Below are 13,701 nucleotides of genomic sequence, written 5' to 3'. Positions count from 1 at the left end.
CTCCTTTTGAAGCCTGGAAGACAGCCTGCGCCGAAAAATGGCAAGCAAGGCTTTCTGGTCCAAGCCACTGTGCGCAGCAAGGACCCTGAATTCCACAGCATAATCTGCCACCGAGCGGTCTCCTTGCACCAGGTCCAAGAGGCGTTCGCCAGCAGTCTGGTCAGCGCAGGAGAGCCCGAACACCATCTGAAACTGGGTCTTGAATTTTTCATAAGAATACTGGGAACAGCGTACCTATGCGGCAGTGGCCCAATCTAGCCCTCGCCCAGTCAGGAGAGAAACCAGATATGTGATCCGGCTCAGATCTGTGCTGTAGACTTGTGGCAGACTGGAAAAGATGAGCTCGCACTGTAGTAAAAACCCAGTACAGCGTGCAGGCATGCCGTCATACCTGGCCGGAGTGGCTAGCCGTAGATTTGGAAAGGCGCTGAGGGGATGTTACCTGTGGTGCGCTCCCTGTGAGGCGAATGCGTGCTGAAAGTGCTCTGACTTCGCTGGGTCATGGTGTCACACCGAAAGGAAGCCATGATCAGCCGCAGGTGATCCCCATTGCACGGAGGAGGGCGTGAGAAAATTAGAATGTGACAAATCAATTATGTATTTGTTATATTCACAAACTCGTAAAAAAATGGTAGGAGTCTTTAGTTCACAAACCAATAATTTCTGCTTTTGTCAGTCCTTTGTAGGATGTGCATTTTACCATTATTTTTCCAATTTTATCACCTGAAGATATCCTGTAAGGTCTGGACAAAGCCTATTGACCATTGCCTGCTTTACATAAGAACACACATCAGAGGTACAAATGAACCACTGCAGGGATACACATATTGATTTCATTTAGTTAGTTAAAGCAACAAAAAGCCAAAAGCTATTACAAAATGTTGAGAAATCTATACAGGACAGAACAGGAATGTAATTCCACCTTATATTTATTTGTTTCTGGTTATGAGGTGTTTATGGGAATTGCCACACTAAAGAAGACACATCCTCTTGCCTAACCCCAGGAATGGCTGAGCCTGGAAAATGATGTAATAAAAAGTCAACAGTGAGAAGAAGATAATTTTTCAGTGATCATTAATTTGTTTATCAGCACCAGCAATTGCTGTTGGCTTAGTTGATGGTTATCAGCAGCCTATGTTAGCCTAAGGGGGAGTTTTCTGATCTGGTAGACTTTTTTGAGATGGGCCAGCTGCATCTATCTATCTATCTATCTATCTATCTATCTATCTATCTATCTATCTATCTATCTATCTATCTATCTGTCTTCTAGCCACTGGGGCTGTACTCCAGCGAACTCGTCTCTCAAATGGTATATGCCAAGAAAAGAGAAAAGGGAGCAAAAATGGAAAAGAATGGCAGGTTAGAACATGTAGGCAACATAAAATATCACATAAAAGTAAACTGCAGGGCTGTGTTCCAAAATATCTGAAAGAAAGTTGTACAGCTGCACTGTATAGAAATGAAAACAAGAATATGACCCATGAGTATGATGATGAACTGAGAGTTACCCACCTTCACTAAAGGAGAAAGGCAAGACCAAACCAATACGTAGGATGTGTACTAATAGAGTGACTGTCAGCCTAGTTTTGCACCGAGAATTTCCCGTAGGTAAAATACATGCTGTATTTTTAATTGACTAGTTTTCAATCTTGCGGTGAATCTTGCTGACAGAATTTAAATGCTATTCTATAATAGAAGTGCACTGTGTGAAAAAATTCCACCACCAAATTTAATTCTTGATCTTTGTGGAAGAACTATAGAGAAGAGGTTATTCACATGCTTCACATACTGTTATTGAGTTCAGCTGTTAGGTTGATGATTCAGAGGATTTCTTAAAGTTTTTTCATGATCCTTTATCTGGATATGAGAAAAGACTGAAGCCATTCAAACTGTTCAAGCTTTGATTTGGATGGGAAGAGGCTACATGAGTGGAAAGTACACACTGTACAATATAGAATATTACTGCAAGGTCTAACACTTGGAAACCATAAGGGTTCCAATTCATGGAAAATGTGGCATTGTTTTTAATTAAATATTCATATAATAAACAATACAGTAATCTGACAAATTTTGACTAATTTGACTCTCACTAGGCAATCAAAAATTTGAATTTTGCTTATTTTTACTAATTCTGATGTGTCTCGCTGAATGACTCAGCTGCATCTCAAACAGGATGACTAGAGATTGTTCTTCGGAATTTTCTGATACACAAAAGAATTTGTGGTCCCTTCGGTTATATCAAGTTGTCCAGGTCTTGAGGCAGCAAAGCATCCTCACACCATTACTCTACCGCCATTACATTTTACTGTTGGTGTAATGCTGTTATTGTGGAATGTTGTCTTTGTTTTGCACCAGGCAAAATTGGACCCATGTTTTCCAAAAAGTTCCACTATTGACTTATTTGCCCATAAAACATTCTTCCAATAGGTTTGAGAATCATTTAGATGTTTTGTGGCAAATGGTAGACAAGCATTTAGGTTATTTTTGGTTAGCAGTGGTTTTTACCTTGCTACTTCACTCGTGAAGCCCAGTTTTTCCCAACGTCTTTCTAATTGTAGAATCATGAAAACTAACCTTAGCTGAGTTCTTCAGTTGCTTTTTGGGATCCATTGTGAATTTCTGGATCATTGTCTGCTGGACAAATTGTAGTAGGCTGCCCACTCCTGGAAAGATCCACTACTGTTCCAAATGTCCCCTATTTGGAGATTATGGCTGTCACTGCGGTTAAGTGGAGTCCCAGAGCCTTAGAAACGGCTTTTTGTAACCTTTTCCAGAATGATAGATGTCAACAACTTTTTTCTTATGTCTTCAGAAATTTTCTTTGATTTTGGTGTAATGTGCTTATTAAATCTTGATGCTGGCATCTTGACTCTTCCAGGAAGGCTAAAAAATGTAACATTTTCTATCAAACAGGGCTGTCTATGTTAATTTAAGTTTACACTTACATTTATTCATTTAGCAGATGCTTTTGTCCAAAGCGACATATATGTTCAATCAGCTGAGTCTAATTTTTCATTTAATTGGGTTGATTTGACAAGGGGAAAATGCTTTTTCACAGTGCAGTTGGTTTGAAATAACTTTGTTTATTAAATACATAAGTAGAAATATGGATTTTTTTCATTCAGGTGCCCTTTATGTAACATGACATTTTTGATGAAAATTTGAAAAAATTCCGTCTTAAAACTTTTCAATAATAGAGGAAATTAGGAAGGGTGAAATAGTTTTAGTCACTGTAACAGTCAAAAACTGCTGAATATTGTTCAAAATATTCATCAGTTGTCCTTAACCACTCATCCAGTACAGTGTCGTGGTGGTCCAGAACCTACCCCAGAGACATAACATGTGAGGCAGGGTACACTCTGGATGGAATGTGTTGGAAGTATAAGCAGAGAACTTCAGCTGAATGATTTTGTACGCTTCTGTTTCTGAGGACTGCTACATATTTTAGCTGGTGAAAAAAAAAAAAAGCAGTAACCTTTTATACTTCCTGTTTCTAAATTGCACTGGTCTTAATTTTTAGTAAGCTGTAAACTTTTAGTAAGTCATATTTTTCCCGTTGCTGGTTTAAATAAGATACACATACATACACACACACACATTTTCTGAACAGCTTGTCCCATACGGGGTCGCAGGGAACCAGAGCCTAACCCAGCAACACAGGGCATAAGGCTGGAGGGGGAGGGGACACACCCAGGACAGGACACCAGTCCCTCGCAAGGCACCCCAAGTGGGACTCAAACCCCAGACCCACCAGAGAGCAGGACCTGGTCCAACCCACTGCACCACTGCACCACCACACCCCCCTTTAACTGGAACCTAACCCAGAAATACAGGGCAAAGGCTGGAGTGGGAGGGGACACACCCATGACAGGATGCCAGTCTGTCACAAGGCACCCAAGTAGGACTTGAACCCCAGACCCACCAGATAGCAGGCACAGGGTAAACCCACCACACCACTGCACCTTCTAAATAAGATAATTTATTAAAATTAGAAATAGACAAACAATCATTATATGTATGTTATAAATAAATTTACTAGAAAATAAAATTCACTTAATATTAATGCTGCTCTGTAGAAAATAAAAGTCTGTTTCTCTGTTAATTATTGAAATCCATTTTGCAATATTATTCAGTTTAACTGCTACATCATCTTAACAGAGAGCATACAGATTGCAGTTTGTGTTGGTTTATTTCTTGTCTAGGATATTTAACGGTGCTACATACCAGTTCTCACACAACATACCTGTATAGTCTGTATTAATTTAGTATAATGCTATCAGGAACCACAAGGAAATCTTTCCTTTCTGTGCCGAGAAGAGATTCTCCTGTATAACTAGACAACATAATGGGCTGTGTTCCGTGGAATACAGGAGAATTCTAGTCAATTGGAACAAGACAAATGGAGGAATATATGTATTCTAGTACTACTAGTAATACTAGCATTTTATTACTGTAACTGTAAATTGTTTCTAGAAGTATTGCATGTTTTGTTTTGTTAATGATGTGAAAAAGCACACCAGCTCTGTAATTAAATTATAATTATATCTATGATCCACTGCTCTCTCAACTTCACATACTTTAATGTTGTCAACCAGCCTGCCGACAACATTAAATAGTCTGCTGTCAAATGACATGGGCAGTATTCCTTTAAATGTTACACAAATTTCAATAACAGACCTTTGTGTTCACAGGTAAGTGTTGTTGAAAGAGGTTAACTAAGTTGATCAAAGATTATTTTCCATTTAAACATGCTTTTTCTCCTCTCTCCTCCTTTAGCCAAGAAGTTCGAAAGTGGAGAGTATCTATTTATCAATGGCATCACCAGAGATCAGGCGGGAGACTATGAGTGCAGCGCTCAAAACGACATCTCCTTCCCGGACATTAAAACAGTTAAAGTTACAGTCAACTGTAAGTATGTTACCCTTCCTTAAATCATGTGGACAGAAATGTGAAAGTGCTGCGTGCCATTTCACTTCAACCACGAGTAAATTTTCACTCCTGTCTCATTAGTTGCTTAATTCCACAAGCAACTCGCCCACAAGACTGAAGTTTTAAAATATCTCCTTGATGGAAGTTTCTGAATATTTTACAGGAGAATTCCCTTTTTGTCCATGCAGAGATGATTAATTCTCTGTAAGGAAAGATTTCAATGTTATACGGACTCTTCTATTATGCAGGTAATGATTCTTTCAAAAGTGTGAAAAGACAGTAATGAGCACTCCCTGCAATAATGAATTATACTGGCTTTTCTCATCATAGTCACATGAAACTAAGGGAAATGGTCTCTTCAAATATCTGTGTCTTCCCCTACTTTATCGTCTTCTGTCCATAATAGACCATAATAACTTTCTTGTGTTGATATTGATACTATAGATTGAGTTATAATGCTGAGAGTGTAGCAAAATAACACCTTACTTGTTGAATGTTAATTTGGGATAAACTTTTGAATTTCCTATATACTAGACACAAATAATCACAGAAGTCATAATTTCAAGTTTGTGACAAGTGAATAAAATTAAACCATCCTTATTTCTTTTGAAATATATATTAAATGCAAGTATTTTAATGCTTTCATACACAATTTGTTAGTGCAAGCACTGTTCCTAATGCAGAATGGACAATATTAAATTCAACCAAATTATCAAACCTTGACTTCTTTTCTCATTTTGCAGATACATAGTTTGGTAATACTCCATAAAGACAGACTACAGCATTAACTTTTTTAAAATTAAACTGCATATTACAAAAAGATTCAGTTTAAAAAGAATAAACCATCAGGCTGTTGAGCTAAATTACTTTCTAACCACTGATGATTGAAGTAAAAAAGGACCTAAACTTAAGAAGTAATAATAAATTTTCTAAACAAATTTGTGGAGTCTCTCTGTCTCAGATTTATAAACATTGCTAAAGCTCTACAACACAGATAAGCTTCAGGAGACTAACTTACTTAGGGCTGAGATTCCCCAAAAGAGAGGATTTTTCAATAAATATGGAGTATTATAAATTGCAGTAACATGCAATTAATAACAGGGGGCGTGGTGGCACAGCGGGCTTGCCTAGGTTCTGCTCTCTGGTTCAAATAATGCTTGGGGTGCCTTGTGATGGACTGCTGTCCTGTCCTGGGTGTGTCCCCTCCCCCTCCGGCCTTGCGCCCTGTGTTGCCGGGTTAGGCTCTGGTTCGCCGTGACCCCCCTTGGGACAAGCGGTTTCAGACAGTGTGTGTGTGTGTGTGTGTGTGTGTGTGTGTGTGTGTGTGTGTTCAATTAATGAGGGTGGTGCAGTTCCACAATGGGCAATGCTAATCCCTCACAGCTCCTGGGCTATGGGTTCAGACATGGTTTAGTATCTGCCTCTGTCTGTATGAAGTTTCCATGTTCTCCTTGTGTTTGAGCAGGTTTTCACTAGGTGCTCTAGCTTCTTCCCAGCACATAACAATATGTTTCTGGCAAATCTGTAGTTCTAAATTACTTCTAGTGAATGAATAAATATGTAATATAATACAATGTCATTGCCCTGCAATGGACTGGCATCCTTTCCAGGGTGTACCCTGCAGTATGCCCTATACTTGCCCTGCACTGGACAAGCAATTATTACATGATGGATGGATGGATGGATTAAATTAAACATGAATACACACATAAAAAACACCAAATTTACAAGGAATGCTCTGGGAAACTGAAATTGTTTCCCTTCTTTCAGTCCTTAGGAAACCCTACTCTGTTCAATGAAAATGAAGAAAGAAATGGTGAACTTTTCTTGACGAGTAGAAAAATTCATTCAGCAGTGGTTTCAAGTGAAATAAAATGCAGAATTTACAAATAGCTACAGCATAGTCAAATAAAACTGATTAATGAACAAAGAAGCTTCTGTTAAATACTGTTTACTGTTATATTGCTGTTATCCAGGAGTTTTGGTCATAGACTTTAAATAGCAGGTAGTATAAATCTGAGGTCAGGCCCTGAACAGAAATGGGTACGGTTCTTAGCTTTGCATATCAAGTTCAAATGGATCTACTTACTGAACAGAGAACTTATTTTAGACATGCTACATATTGACATTAGAGCTGTGCTGAAGCAGCACTGACCGCTTGGAAAGCTGACCATTAAGTGCAGAATATTTAGCTATGGAGATTTTATGGGGGAAGTAAAGGGCAATGAAAAATTCTTCTTACAAAAATGCACACCCTGAGTTCAGTGTTCTCTTCTCTCCTAGATAAACAGCAGACTGACAATGACTGACTGCAGAACAGTGTAGTATGGTGACAGGCACACTAATGAGAGCCTGGTTGCGAAGGAAATCCGATGTGCATGTGTGTCCTGAAATATTAATGGCTTTGCAAAAGTGTGTGTGCTTGTTTATAGTGTATGTACTGTCAGTGGGGATTTCTAAAAGGATGCGTTAAGTTTACAGCTGCTACGCGGATAATTTTGTGCTAAAATGCCAAAAAATATGTTAAAAAAAAACAAAGACACAATCAATTTTTTTAAGAAAATATTTAAAAGAAAATATTTTCTTTTTATTGGGGGTGCGGTGGCGCAGTGGGTTGGACCACAGTCCTGCTGTCCGGTGGGTCTGGGGTTCAAGTCCCGCTTGGGGTGTCTTGCGATGGACTGGCGTCCCGTCCTGGGTGTGTTCCCTCCCCCTCTGGCCTTACGCCCCTGTGTTCCCAGGTGGGCTCCGGTTCCCCGTGGCCCCGTATGGGACAAGCGGTTCTAAAAATGTGTGTGTGTGTGTGTATTTTCTTTTTGCACCACACACATGTTATGACCACATAAAATAACCCCCCCCCCCCCCCCCAATTTTTCAGATCACTGTCCTCAGTGGAATTCAGAGTACAGATGTCAGGCTTAGAGGGGAAGTTGAAACAGAATTACAAATTGCCACATCACAATTTGTTTTATTAAGGTTTTATCTCTACAGCAGTTCACAAAGCAAAGTTTTTTTCTGTTCAGGGTCCTCAGAGAGATTACCACAATACCAAATCACTCCATAGATTTCAGTATTTATATTGATGCACTTTTAAAATGTTATCTTTGGCAAAAAAAAAAAAAAAAAAAAGTTTGTAAACGTGATGTTGACAAAGCATCAACCAGTTGTACATAATAAATTATACAAGGAAACAAGGTAAAAGAGGAAGCTTTATAAAGAAACACTTCAAAAAATGAAAAACGAGAAGGTGAGGTGATATGGTTCCTCAGTAGGTTTTGTAACCTCCTGCCTCTAGCAATGTGAATTGGAATTTACAGTCCTAGCTTAACTTTTTCATTGGAGTATTTCCCTGTTTTTGGCAGTTTCACATGTAGAACTTTCAGCTTTCTTACTGTTTTGTGGAATATGTGCCTTTAAATTACCTTTATTATGGGAGTAATAAAAGGACAGGTTTTGAAACGCTGCCACACTAAGGTATTTTAAACTCAGGATGATGAGGAATACTGATGAAGAGTGATGAAGGATAATTGTCAAGTGTGGCCCAATACCTGCTTATCCAAGGGCCTTAACTGACATCTGTCAATGTCACTGACATAAAAATTAAAAAAAAGCCAAAAATAATTTATTTCTTCTTTAAAAATCATTACTTCTTTAAAGTAACTATATTACTACAGCTGACATCAAGACTAATTAGAGGATAGGAATGCTCATTAAAAATAAGCAATGAAAGTTATGAAAACAAAATTAAGATTATCAGTCTTTATGTTTATTCAAAATTGTGTTGCTTGGAATTTGATATTACATTAGTTTCAATGTTCTTTAATTTTCTAAGTGTATAGGCCTCATGTAAAAGGGACATTGAAATACCTGCCAAACTCCATGTCGGAATTTCATGGTTATATCCCGTGGATGTAAAAACATACATACCCCTTCCTTTGTCCAGCATTGCTGAAAACTACATATAACATTTAACTTGATATGTGTAGAGTGTTTTAAAGTTTGCTCAAAGAAAATTTAATTATTTCACAACATTATTGTTACTACTACTGCTAATACAAACATTTCTTTTTTCACTACATGGTGTTTTTAATTTCATATCAGTGGTTTATTTAGTCAGGGGGCACAGTGGCACAGCGGATTTGGCCGGGCCCTGCTCTCTGTTGGGTCTGGGTTCACGTCCTGCTTGGGGTGCCTTGCGATGGATGGATGTTCCATCCTGAGTGCGTTGCCCCCAGCCCCACACCCTGTGCTGCCGGGCTAGGCTCCAGCTCACCGCAACCCTGCTCAGGGCAAGTGGTTTCTGACAATGTGTGTGTTGTTAATTTAGTATTTATTCGCTCAGTTTTACACATTTTTTTTTCTCCTCAGGTTATCTACTGTAATGTCTGTGTTATGCTAAACTTTCACCCCTAAACCTTTGAACCGCTCAGTATGCATATACCTGTCTGATTTGCACTGCTGTCAACCTGTGGTTGCTTTACACATTGTGGGTCAGACTGTGCTACATTAGTGAGCTGAGAGCCAATGGGAGAAATGCTACCTCTCTCCCCTGAAGGCAACTGAAAACCCATAAGTCTGTGATAGGTCCCTATGTTGATGCACAGGCAACCTCAGACACCTTTACATACTTTAAATCCCTTCCCCTACCTTAAACAATGCTATTCACATGGGCACAGTCAGATAATAAGGAAAATTTGATGCCGAAGTTTATTACGCATATGGTGTATAATGTATGTAATGGTTTATTACAACCACTACATAGTTGCATAAAGTGATTACGGTAGTTGAGCCACATTCTCTCTATTAAGAGTACTTAGTGCAAAAATATCTCTTAGCATGAAAAATGATAGCAGTTTGTTGTGTGCTGTGTATAATCTGTGCTTTAAATTCAATAGTTTTTCTTCATAAAAGCATAATTATAATTTATTAGTTGTCTCTCTTTTAAAGGTTAAGGACACAGCTTATCTCCTCTGGGAAAAATCCATGGTAGTAAAGTATTTTTTGAGTAGACAAATCATTACATATTTCTGTAGTGGTGTTTTCTACCTGCTCATACATTAGACCTAATAGAGAATTTTATAACATTCTGTATTGCTGCAATAATGATGCTGTTCAACTGAAACAAGGTTGTTTGAGAACATTTTTTGTGAAATACCTTTTACTGTACTATGTGATAAATGTAAAGCAAGATTTTCTCAAGAGGGATTTAATCCAAATGGTTCCCTTGTGTTTGACAGTTTATTTACTGAGCTGTCTGAGAAGAGGAGGGGAAGTGGTGGTATACATAATGAGGCAATCCTAAATAACCTACCAATCTGTAACAATAATGTTGAAAATAATAATTTTGCACTAGGAATATGTGTTACTCACAATGAAAACAAAAGCATATATTCAACATGTCTCTCGTATATGTTACAACTCGATCTAGACAACTAGCGTACTGATCAGATTTCAATGTATAAAAGTAGCAACAAGTTAACGGTGACACTGAAAATACGCATGGTTTGCTAGCCACATTTTTTGATTTTTAGATTTCTTGAACAAAATGTATATTGTTCTTGCTCTTTCATTTCCTGGAGTACCATAACAAGTTTCTTATTTCATCAGAATGTATATCATAATTTATATCATGTATAATGTATATCATAATTAATTTACTTTAGTTAGGTTTAATTTTTCATTCATTCATTATCATTAACAAATTATCCTAATGCCTAGTCGTGGTGGTCCCAAGGACACAGGGTGTGAGTCAGCCAGGGTACACCCTGTATGTTCTTCAAAATATGTCATTAATTTTGTAATTTTTTTTTTAATGTTCCCTGGGTCCCAGTTGATGCTTTGCCTTTAAGTTGATGCTTTGCCTCTGCCTGTAACACACGTTTCCCGAAAGTAGGTGTCATCTTAAAGAAACAACCCAACAATAAAATACATGCTGTTTACCTGTTCTTATATTACAGTACAAAATACTTCAGCCTAAGGATCATGTTTTTCTGAAACTGATTTCAGTAAATGTAAATATCTATTAAAAACTCAGTCTAGTATGTGGTATATGTATGGCAGTATGGCATACACAAAAGAACTATAAGTCACTCTTGCTTACTATTCATTGTAGCAGAGAAAATATATTTGCGAAAGCCATTTCTATTTCAAATATTTTATGTTTTTCAATGTTTTATGGATGTGAGTAAGTTTCAATAAGTTGTGCCTAGCTGTGTCTAGTCATTCCTGAATTCTTTTGTATTGTCATGCAGATAAAATGTTATTTTTTCCAGTGAAAGACAACATATAGACATATTAAAACAGGATCCTTTTTGATTCTGTAACATTTTAATGCTTGCAGCTGTCTTGTGTTTCACATTTAAATCAACTAATCACAATGTATATCCATATCATAAACTATGCATTTTTTAATACCTTGGAAGTCATATATATTTGCATGTTTAAAATATTGAAGGAAAACAAATTGGAAAAGAAAAAAAACATCCAAAACAAATCCCATATAACCAGCAATTTTGAAATATTAATACATTTATCATTTCACTCTCCTGAGCATGACTTGATAAACTGAGTTTCCAGCAATAGCAAAATATAATCTCTTACATTTCATTGAGATTTGGTGTGACCTATTTTTCAGATTATAGATTATTGCTGACTAAAATCTAAAACTGAAATATTATTACACACATGTAATCATTGTGTCTATGCCAGAAAGCTGTGAGAAGCTTTTTTTCTCATTTAAATACCAGTGCCACTACCAGTTTTTTAGAGTAAGAAGGATCCCTAGTATCCGCTATATCCATCAATTTATTTTAGCAGACTCTTTTGTCATTAGAATAAAGGAACAGTTCATAAATATGCCAAGAACACAGGAGGCAAGGGAAGTACAATTACATATAGTACAAAATACATGTAGTAAAATCAAACAATAGAAAATCTAACAATCTAACAATAGGGTAAGTAGCAGAAAGCTTGTCCATGCAGCCAATATTACATTCAGACATTTTAAGTGAATTTCTTATTAGATCTGCTGTGGCAACTTTTATCTGATTATAGGGATTATAGGTAAGTGCTCAAATACATAAACCCCCACCCCATAGATTTGTTCCCAACAATCAAGCTAGAAGAAGCAATCTGCTCTGCTTTTTGGGAAAAAATATATGATGGCTCTTCACTTTACCAACACAAATGGGACTGAAAATCTTTTTATTTTGTTTTATACACACACACACACACATTTTCAGAACCGCTCGTCCCATACGGGGTCACGGGGAACCGGAGCCTAACCCGGCAACACAGGGCGTAAGGCCAGAGGGGGAGGGGACACACCCAGGACGGGACGCCAGTCCGTCGCAAGGCACCCCAAGCGGGACTCGAACCCCAGACCCACCGGACAGCAGGACTGCGGTCCAACCCACTGCACCACCGCACCCCCTATTATTTTGTTTTATATCATATCCCAAAGTCACTTTTATCATTAAGTCACAATCAAAAAAATTCAAATGTTCAAGTAGTGGTAGAACTTGAAAAAAATGTTTATATATAAGACTTTTTATGAGTTTTTCTAAAATACCCAAACAGTCATTGGATAAGGCCTTTCTAATTTAGCTAATTTATTAATAGTTTATTAGTTTCACTAACTAATTTATTTAGTGACAGAAGATGCTGTTTGTGTTTCACTAAAATGTACATAGATAAGTATGAAAAGTTCCCTTACTTACTCTAGTAAACTGCTTCTTCTTTTCAGGGTTACCGTATTGAAATTAGAGGGGGGTGTGGTGGCGCAGTGGGTTTGACCAGGTCCTGCTCTGCAGTGGGTCTGGGTTTCGAGTCCCACTTCAGGTGCTTTGCGACAGACTGGTGTGTCCTCTCCCTCTCCAGCCTTATGCCCTGCACTGCCAGGTTAGGCTCCAGCTCCACACAACTCCACATGGGACAAGAAGCTTCAGAGTATTTGTGTGCATTCAAATTACATTGGATCTCATTTAAATACAGTAAAATGTGACAGAACAATTGATGTCATAGAGAGCAATGTGTATTGGATGTCTCACAGCACTAGGGCTATGCTATTATTAACTTTGAGCTACATTAAAATTAATTTAAAATTTATGAAAATGGCTCCACAAACTCTTGCTAGTTTTTGACCAGTTCATTCCATAAACATGTTCAATGATCTTAAATGTCTTGATAATCACAAATAACAACAGGAATGAACTGTAAATACCATTTGAGCAAATCAAATTAATTTGATCCTTTACTCCATTCTTTTGGAATTTTTACTGATATCTGTTGGCTAGGTATGTAAAAACAGTTTGCATAAACTATACAATAAATCTCTTGAAGGAGACAAGTGAAGAAATGGCTATTGAAATAAATCTTTTAAAAATCTTTAAAGTGTTTATTTCTTTAAAAAAATATACTTCACTATTCATCAGTAGCAACACAAGTTTACTCAAAATGACCCAAAAAAAAAAACATAATCATTAATAGTACTATTTTGTAAAGGATATCCTTCAGAGATGTTATAGTTCTTCATAAAGAATATCCTCCTTGTCAAACTAGTCAACCTTATTATCAAGTTTCATGAAGTGCTGCTATCAGTATAGAAGTTAGTGTGACTGAAGTAGGCATGTTATGGACATTCTTTTTGCACATGATGAAAACACAAAACTCAGTGAAAATGCAGATATAAAAACAATGCAGCCTTTCAAATAAACATGGAATGTAATGGCATTTATTGCCAGTATCCACAGCCTGAGAATACACCTGTCTTTG

The 13,701-nt window shown here is 37.4% G+C and overlaps 1 protein-coding gene across 1 annotated transcript in view; it reads left to right on the top strand.

Moving 5' to 3' along the window:
• negr1 (neuronal growth regulator 1) overlaps positions 1 to 13,701 on the top strand; it is a 181,758-nt gene that overhangs the window by 109,424 nt on the left and 58,633 nt on the right. The window contains exon 4 of the mRNA XM_018726847.1: positions 4,777 to 4,908. Coding sequence (XP_018582363.1) covers positions 4,777 to 4,908 — 132 coding nt within the window. The remainder of the gene's footprint in view (positions 1 to 4,776; positions 4,909 to 13,701) is intronic.

Source organism: Scleropages formosus, chromosome 9, assembly GCF_900964775.1.
Source record: "Scleropages formosus chromosome 9, fSclFor1.1, whole genome shotgun sequence".
Taxonomy (NCBI): domain Eukaryota; kingdom Metazoa; phylum Chordata; class Actinopteri; order Osteoglossiformes; family Osteoglossidae; genus Scleropages; species Scleropages formosus.
This window is presented reverse-complemented; position numbering and strand designations above follow the sequence as displayed.